The sequence below is a fragment of the Ictidomys tridecemlineatus genome, chromosome 4 (assembly GCF_052094955.1).
Source record: "Ictidomys tridecemlineatus isolate mIctTri1 chromosome 4, mIctTri1.hap1, whole genome shotgun sequence".
NCBI classification, from domain to species: domain Eukaryota; kingdom Metazoa; phylum Chordata; class Mammalia; order Rodentia; family Sciuridae; genus Ictidomys; species Ictidomys tridecemlineatus.
The window spans coordinates 207,844,746-207,853,044 of NC_135480.1; the positions used below are offsets into that span (position 1 = coordinate 207,844,746).

Consider the following 8,299-nt stretch of genomic DNA (forward strand, 5'->3'; position numbering starts at 1 on the left):
CCCCTGTGGCTCCTCCCTCCTCTATGGTTCCTCCATGGTTCCTCCTCCTAGGTGGCTCCTCCCTCCCCATGGCTCCTTTCCCCCTGGCTTCTCCCTCTCTGTGGCTCCTCACCATGTGGCTCCTCCTCCCCTATGGTCCTCACCATGTGGCTCTGCCCTCCCTCCTGGCTCCTCACCTAGAAGGACCGCATCCTCGTTTCCTCATGGAAGGTCTTCTGTGAGCTAAGGAAATACTGTGGCCAGGACTGTGCAGCTGAGCAGGGCAGGGGCAGGTGGGGCAGGGGCCCTGCCTCCCACATGCAGGTTCACAGATCACCTGGACTCTGAGGTTATGCGTCCCCTCCTTAGTGCCCTGTGTGAAATTCCACGAGCTGCCCGGGAACAGGTGCCCTTCTGGGAGGCCGTGCCTGGTGTGGAGGCTGCTGGCGCTCAGGGCTTCATTCTTCCCTGGGGCCCTGTCTGGGCAGCTGCTCACCAGCTTGGCCTGTTGCAGCTGTCCTTGCCACACCAGGCTTCCCAGAGTCCCTCAGGTGTGCCTGGGCAGGACCTGACAAGAGGTGTGTAACTCCGACCTTGGAATCTGCCTCCTCCCGCAGGGTGCTGACGGAGCTGGTGTCCAAGATGCGGGACATGCAGATGGACAAGACCGAGCTGGGCTGCCTGCGGGCCATCGTCCTCTTTAACCCCGGTACGCCCCTCCTGGAGGCCCAAACCTGGCCTCTGGCTCCACACTGCAGAGGACAGCCGTGCTGCTGGCCGTGCCTCCTGAGGGTTGGCCCCAGGTCTCTTGCACAGTTCGCCTCAGCCGGTGACTCAGGGCCTGGTGACAGTGCTGGTCATCGTGGTCTCCAGCTGGGCTCTGGACTTCTGTGGGAGTGCCTTGCTGTCCTGCACTGGCACCTAGGCTCCAGCACAGGCTGGATCTGACGTGTCCTGGTCAGTGTTGACTCCCACTCAGGCCTGCTGTCCTGGGGTCACCAGCATGCTCCAGCCTCAGGTCCAAGGCAGAAATTTCTGAGGCCATGGCCATGGGGTCAGCATGGAGCAGGATTGGGGCAGGCCTCGGGCAGGCCTCGTCTCCACCCTCCGGACTCCCACTGCAGAGGCCCCAAGGTAGTGTCCGTCACCCATGGGTACAGCACTGTGCTATGTGGGGCCCACTGGGGCAGCCGCAGGCTGGGCCCCTCAGAAAGCTGGGAGTAAATGGGCAATGCCCCTCATGGCCACTGCCATCGGATGGCCAGTGCCCAGCATGGCCAGTGTGCAGGATGCCCCCTCCCAGGTAAGGGTCAGAGCGGCCAGTGCAGGCTGGAGGGGAGGTCTCGCTGAGGCATCGCCCTGCCGGCTAAGTGGGAAGGGGCAGAGGGTTTCAAAGCTGCCTCTCTGGGGTGGTGGCAGGACGTGGAGGGAGCAGGCTTGGTGCTGCTGTGGCGGTGTCCCCTGCACACCAGGCCTCCTGAGGACAGGCTCCTCATGGCACTCCTGGCCTTGACCCTGCCAACCCACAAACCTGAGCCGTCCTCTTGCCCAGCCTGGCAGAGCTGGTGCTAGTGCAACAGCATTAGCACCCGGTCAGCCGTGTCCTGTGGTTTTGGTGGCCAAGACCATGCCATCTCTGCAGCCTGGGCACAGGCCCCCGGGTCCTAAGCTCTGGACTCCCATCCCAGGCTCTCCGGGAAGGGCTGTGGCTGCTCCCTAGAAACAGGCTTGTGTTCAGGGAGGGGGTGTGGCTTCTGTTCACGTCAGGGGGGTTCTGACCTGGGTGCAGTGAGGCACCCATCACGTCTCTCGGTTACCATGGCAACCGGGGAGCAGATTCCTCACTGTACAGGCACAGAAACTGAGTCCCCAGAGGTCGAGGACTGACCTGTGGCCATGTCGCTTTCAAGTGGCAGAGCCAGGCCTCAAGTCCAGAGCACCCCGCTGTGAGCATCACCCTGAGCCCCCCTGCAAGGGGAGCCGTGGGGAGCCGTGTCCAGGAGCAGGCTGCCCACTGCTCCACCTCCACCTATGGGCTGAGCCACGGGGTGGATTCCAGGGACAGTCCACACAGCTGCGGGGTCTGTCCTGAGGCTCTTCTCCCTGCAGACTCCAAGGGGCTCTCGAACCCGGCAGAGGTGGAGGCGCTGAGGGAGAAGGTGTACGCGTCCCTGGAGGCTTACTGCAAGCACAAGTACCCCGAGCAGCCTGGCAGGTAAGGCCGCCCCCCAGCAGTGGGCGTCCAACGTCGCAGACAGTAGGAGCTTTACAGAGGCACAGCATAGGGGGCCGGGCTGGAGCATGGGCTCAGCTCTGTCCCTGCCCAACTGGGCCCAGGAGGACTAGGGTCTTTCCTCATTTCTGAGCCCACAGTGCTGGGTGTGCAGTAGGGGAGTGGGGACTCTTGGGATTCGTGCGAGGTCCCATCCTGCCCTGCTCTCTGAAGGCACCACCTGCCTCCCGCCCAGCCTCCCGGCCTCCTGACCTGCAGACCAGGTGTCGGGTGCAGGGAGGGTGGGGCAGCCGGAGCTGCCCAGCCCCCCTGCCAGCTGGCACGCACAGTTAGCAGCGTCCTTGCTGCCTGCTCAGCCCTCATCTGGTTTGGTTTAAGGCGAGACTTCCCAGAGGATGAGGACAGGAGGGGGTGGCAGGCGGCTTGTTTTTCCTGGCTTCCTGCCTGGACCCATCTCGCCAGCTCAGCAGAACACGGCTTGTTCTCTGGCCCTGCTCCAGACGCCAGGCTGCATTTGTGCCTTTAAAACGAGGATCCAGGGCTTCCTCCCCGGAAATAAAAACATTGTTAATAATTAATGAGCCCCCCCCCAGCCCCTCCAGGGCTGGTGTGGAGAGGCCTGGGCAGACAGGAGCCTCCCAGGACCACCCTGGTCTGTCCCTCCTCTGTACTCTCCTCCCAGGGGTCTGCAGTGGCTGTCCCTCATGTCCCTCCTCCCAGTGCCCCTGAGACCTCCTTCCCTCTCCTCCCACGATTCCTTTCCAGGAGACTTCCCAGGGTGGACAGGGCCTTAGCAGCCAACCCCCACCACGGCCGGTCCTCTGGCCCCACCTCAGTCGGGCTGTCCTGGGAAGGGGTGGCCCTGTGCCCGTGGGGGCGTGGTGGGAGGGGCTGGCTCCAGCACAGAGCGCTTCTACTCCACTGGGCACTGCCTGCCAAGCCCTGGCATCACCTGGGCGCCACTCACGCCCTCCCAGCAGAGGCTCCCAGACCCCCGGTTCATGCCTGTTGCTCTCCACTTAAGGTCCCCCTGCGGCCCCACTGCCTGTGGGACAGGCCCATATTCATAAGTGCTCTGTCAGGCCCCCTGGGCCTGCCCCGGCCGGCCACCGTGGCGTCACCAAGGTCCTTCCTCACAGCCCTCGGCCCGAGGTCTTCTTGGAGTGCCCTGCCCTCCTCATGCACCCGCTCTCTGACAGGTTCGCCAAGCTCCTGCTGCGCCTGCCGGCCCTGCGCTCCATCGGGCTCAAGTGCCTGGAGCACCTCTTCTTCTTCAAGCTCATCGGGGACACGCCCATCGACACCTTCCTCATGGAGATGCTGGAGGCCCCACACCAGACCACCTAGGCCTGCGCCGGCCTGTGCGCTGCCCCATCCGGGCCCCGCCTGGACGCAGCTGCTCTGCTCGGCTCCAGCCCTGCCCCTGCCCTCCCCTGCCTGGCCTGTGTGGACCTGTGGGTGCAGTTTGTCACTGCCATCCCAAGAGATGTTTGCCACCTTGTCATCTTTACCACTGCTTGTCTCTGGCCCAGGCTGTGGCTTTTCCAGGGCAGCAGCCAGGGTGGCCGGAACTGGCAAGACCCAGGCCCCTCTGCCGGCTCTGGCAGGCCCCCTGCTGTGTCGCCTGCGGGGTGCCGTGGAGCGGCTCCTGGGCCTCAGGGCCTAGAGCTGCAGGAGCCAGCGGCAGGCGCCTCGTTTGGGTTGTCGTTTGCTGTTGCTGGTTCTAGGGATGCCCTGCGCGCGCCCCCTGGAGTGAGCCGTCTCCTGCTCTGAGTACCGGAGCCTGGCCAGCTGCGAGGGCCTGTCCGGGTCAGGAGGAAGGGCCGGTGGGGCAGGCCGGCTTCCCCCCGAGAGGGGCCTGTGGGCTGCAGGCCGCGCTGCGCTTGGCATGGAGGTGGATAGCCCTGTTTTCCAAAGATAATTTGCAGCTTGGCCCCGGGACGCTGAGAACACAAGCTGACCTCTGCAGGGCTTGGGCCACCTGGAGGCTGCAGGAATGAGGGCCATGGGTTTCTTCTTGTCATTGTGTGGTTCCAGCTTCTCCCCACCCGATGTTCCCATTCAGCCAGGGTGACGGACCCTGGCCCCTTCCCTACCCAAGTCTTCCCTTGCACTCTGCGAGGTGGACCGAGGCTAGTCCTCACTTCCTGGGCGGCCCAGTCTCAGGCAGGTGGTGTGTCACCCTCTTAGTGGCCTTGTGGGCAGCACACAGGCTGTCCTGTCCCCATGTAGTTCTACTGGCTTCATGTGTGGATGGCGGCCACCCCGATGGCTTCTGTAAGGGACAGGAGGCTAGAGGCTGCCTGGCTCTCTCAGAGGGAGGCAGGAGGCACTGAGACCCAGAAGGCCATGTGGGTGGGCAGAAGCACTGTGTCCTGGAGCAGCCGACACCCTGTGGGACCCCTGTATGGATTCCTTCTCTGGCTGGTTCTGTCTGGAAGATTCTGCAGGCCTGGCCAGAGCCCCCAGCACCACGTTGTCTGTGGACGACGTTTGCCCAGAACCTTCACTGGGGGCTCCATCTCACGCCCACCCTGAAGGGTGGAGGGCTGCTGCCTCCTGGCTCAGCCCTGTCCAGCCAGGCCCCTCCCGCGCGCCCTGCTGGGCTCCGAGGTGTGGGCTGCTCTCAGGTTGGACTGGCCTCTTTGCACTGTAAGCCCCCTGGGCGCCAGGACTTGGATGCTCACTTCTCAGACCCCGTTGGGGTGGGGAGGTGTCACAGGGAAGGGCCCGTGTCTCCCCAACCTCTGCAGGGAGGAGGAGTCTGAGGTTGGTGGGGGGTGCTGGGAGGGGTCAATTTCCAGGCCTCCGCAGGAAAGGTGTGTCGGTCTCTCACTGAGGTACTTGGGCAGAGGCTGCAGCCCAGTCTGCTGGAGGCAGAGGCCATCAGAGATTCCAGAAGCGTCCTCCCTCACCCTGCCCCTCTTCTCAGCACGGCTCGGGCACACACACAGAACTTTGTGCTTGTACCAGGGCGGGTTGCCCCTCCTCCCAGACTTTCCTGGGAAGTCTTGACAGCCTGTGGGACATGGTGGGACAGGCAGAGGGCGTGACGCTCTGCAGGTCCCCATTCCCCACCCAGCACTGTGCCTTCTGCACCTGATGTGCCCAGCACTCACGCCGCCCCGCCACATGCGCTGCCTGAAGCCCTGGGTGGGGTTTCCTGGGGACTTCTCTGTTGGGGGCCCAGCTCTGTCTGTAAAGCACTGAGGTCCCCGGCCACCACCTCCCGACACCAGAACCCCAGTCCCCCAGTCCGTGCAGCCTTGCCCGCTGTCCTGCGTCACCTTAGACTGTCCCGTGGGCTCCCCGTCCCTTCTCATTAGTCTCACTGTCACATTCTGGGTGTACAATGCTGTTTGTCTGCGGGGGATTCGTGGACGTCAAGCGGCCCTGGAGGGAGGCAGGGTGTCGGCCAGGCCTTTAGTAGTGTTACCAATCTGGCGCAATTAAGGTGATTTTTTTTTGTAATTATTATTATTTTGGTGGGACAATCTTTAATTTTCTAAAGATAGCACTAACAGCGGCTCATGAGCCACCGTGCCCCTGCCTGCCTTGGCCTGGTGGGACAACAGGGCTGCTTCCCGCTGCTGCCTCCTGGGTCCCTGGGCCTCAGGTGCCGAGGCACACTCCTCTGCTGTGTCACCTTCCTGCCTGGACATTCAGATGGCGTGCCCCAGCTGGGAAGTGAGGACGGCTGGAGCCAGGTGGCCTGCCCGGGATGTGTCAGCCGTCGTCACTCTGGAAGCACATGGTCTCTGCGGAAAGTCGGCCCCACACCATCAGTTTGCCAAGTCAGCGCTCCCAGGGACTCCAGGCTGGCACCTGTGACAGTGCAGAGCCCCCTGCCCAAGGGGTTCCCAGGGGGTCCTGCTGAAGCAGGCAGCAAGTGGGTGATCAGCTGATGTCCCCATCATGGAACTGGGGTGTGTGACCTGGGCCCTGTCCACGCAGGTGTGTGGCCAGCACGTGTGTGCTGTGCAGACTGGGAAGGCCACGCACCGGGGACAGGAGGCGCGTCTTGGTGGCCAGTGTTCTGTTTGTTTTTAACTGACTCCCTGTTCTGTAAATTTGCTTCCTGTGAGCAAGTGCTGAGGACCCCGGGTGGGGTGGGGTCGAGTGAGTCCCCGCGGCCAGGGGGTGCATCTATTTTAAGATGCCCGGAGCAGCGGCTTAGCCGGCCCCAGTCTGTAGCTGCCTCAGCTGGGACGCCGCTGCGGCCTTAGCGAGGGTGACGCATCCGCAGAGATAGAGAAGGTGTCTAACGCGTCGGGAAAGGTAAAAGAATCTATTTTTGTACAAATGTAATTCTACCCCTCATGTATGTGGGTGATGTGGCCGGGTGGGACCCTTCTGTCTCTGCTTCTGGCAGTCTGGATGGATCCTGGGGACCCCGTGGGTCCTCCGTGAGACCCGCAGGTGGCTGCCATCCTGGGGGCGGCAAGGTGGGCCTGAGCCCGCAGGGTCTCCTTCCCCTTTCGAGTGGCCTGTGACACCGTGCCCTGTCCCTGGCGACCTGCCTTCCTGCGGTCTGACTGTGAAGTTCTTCCCTGCGTAACTGTTCTCTGAACATGGCGCTGCGGACGCCAGGGCTCCACCCACGGTGGTGTTGGAATTGTGGGAAAGAAACCCGTGGAGACATAACGTGAGCGGAGAAACAAAACCTGAGTGTTTCAGATCACGCCTCCCGCCGTCCTGTCTGTTCTGCGCAGGGGCTTCCTCTGGGTCTGGGGCCACCACGTCCCCTGCCCTCCTGCCTCTACCCACCGGGGTCGGGCCTCAGGGCAGTGGGGCTTGAACTTCAGGCTCTGCCATTTCTCCGCCCTGTGTCCCCTCTGATGCTCCTGGGCACCTGGTTCAGTCTGTCGAGAGGCCAGTGGAGGGCGCCTCCATTGGCACCCGGGGCACCATGAGTGGATGTGCCCATGTGTCGCCACCTTCCTGGCCCCAGGCTGGCCCCACCCGGCCCTACAGCCGGTTCACACGGGGCCTCAGCTGAGGAAGTCGTCTCACCGCCTGTCTAATAGCAGGGCGGCCACGCCCAGTCTGCATCTCAGTGATACGTGCCCTGTCTGCACACTGGCCCTGCATTTGGCGATGGTGTCCCCAGCCCTCTTGTGCACCCTTGTCCTGATGGCACCCACCTGGAGCCTGGTCCTGCCCTTGGTGGTGTGCAGAAGGGCCAGCCACCAAGAACTGGGGTTTCCTGAGGTCACTGCCCCGTGCATGCACACATGCTTTTGCACACTCAAACACATACACATGCACAAACATGCTCACACTTGACATAGCCCCAGAGGACTGACAGAGCAGGAGGGAAAGTGGAGGCAGGCTGGCCAGCCTCCTTGGTGGAGGAGGACCCCACACCTGACACTGGCCCTCTGGGATTGGAGGGGATGATTATACCCCCAACTCACCTTGCTTGGGGCCCTTGAATGGTGGGTGCTTGGGAGACCACAGGTACCCTGCCAGTCCCGCTACCAACTCGAATGGACCCCATCAGCCCTCCAGCCTCCCCTGGCCCGGGCCCCCAAATCCTTGGGCTGCTGCCTCCCACCAGCATGGGCCTCCCCTGCCCTTGTTGGCCCTGCCCACTCTGGCTCCTGGTGGTATAGTCGTACGCTGGGGCCCCTCCCTGGTCTGGAAGAGGGACCCAGGGGCCTGCTGTTGGCCTGGCTGGGGCCTCGTCCTGCCTTCCACACGCTCACTGACAGCACAGGTTCGAGGCTGGGTCTACGCCCTGAGGGCTCCCCACACTCCTGAGTCCCGGACATGGCTCCCATGGACGCTCATCCCTCACCTGCAGGGGTCTTGAGTGAGGCACAAGGGACAAAGGTACAGAACAGTCACTAGCTCTTTAGGAGAAGACAGGAAGTGGGGGTGCCTCTGGCCCTGGGTGCCGGTTTGTAAGGACCTGGTGGGTGATGGGACCCAACAGGGCTGAGGCAGGTAAGTCCAGGAGGGCGGGGGGCTGGCTTGGGACTCCAGGGGGTGCATGGGAGACGTCTGGCAGCCCCCAGGGATGGGCTTCACCAGTGCTCCACCAGCAGAGCAGAAGCCCCGCAGCTGCCCAGGTCTGCATCGCAT

General features: G+C 63.2%; 1 protein-coding gene across 4 annotated transcripts in view; it reads left to right on the forward strand.

Annotated features, from left to right (window-relative positions):
* Rxra (retinoid X receptor alpha) overlaps positions 1-6,890 on the forward strand; it is a 90,115-nt gene extending 83,225 nt beyond the window's left edge. For all 4 annotated transcript variants that reach the window (XM_078048623.1, XM_078048625.1, XM_078048622.1 and 1 more), the window contains 3 exons: positions 597-688; positions 2,089-2,194; positions 3,412-6,890. In XM_078048623.1, coding sequence (XP_077904749.1) covers positions 597-688; positions 2,089-2,194; positions 3,412-3,559 — 346 coding nt within the window. In that variant the 3' untranslated portion in view covers positions 3,560-6,890. The remainder of the gene's footprint in view (positions 1-596; positions 689-2,088; positions 2,195-3,411) is intronic.
* The last annotated feature ends 1,409 nt before the right edge of the window (positions 6,891-8,299 follow it).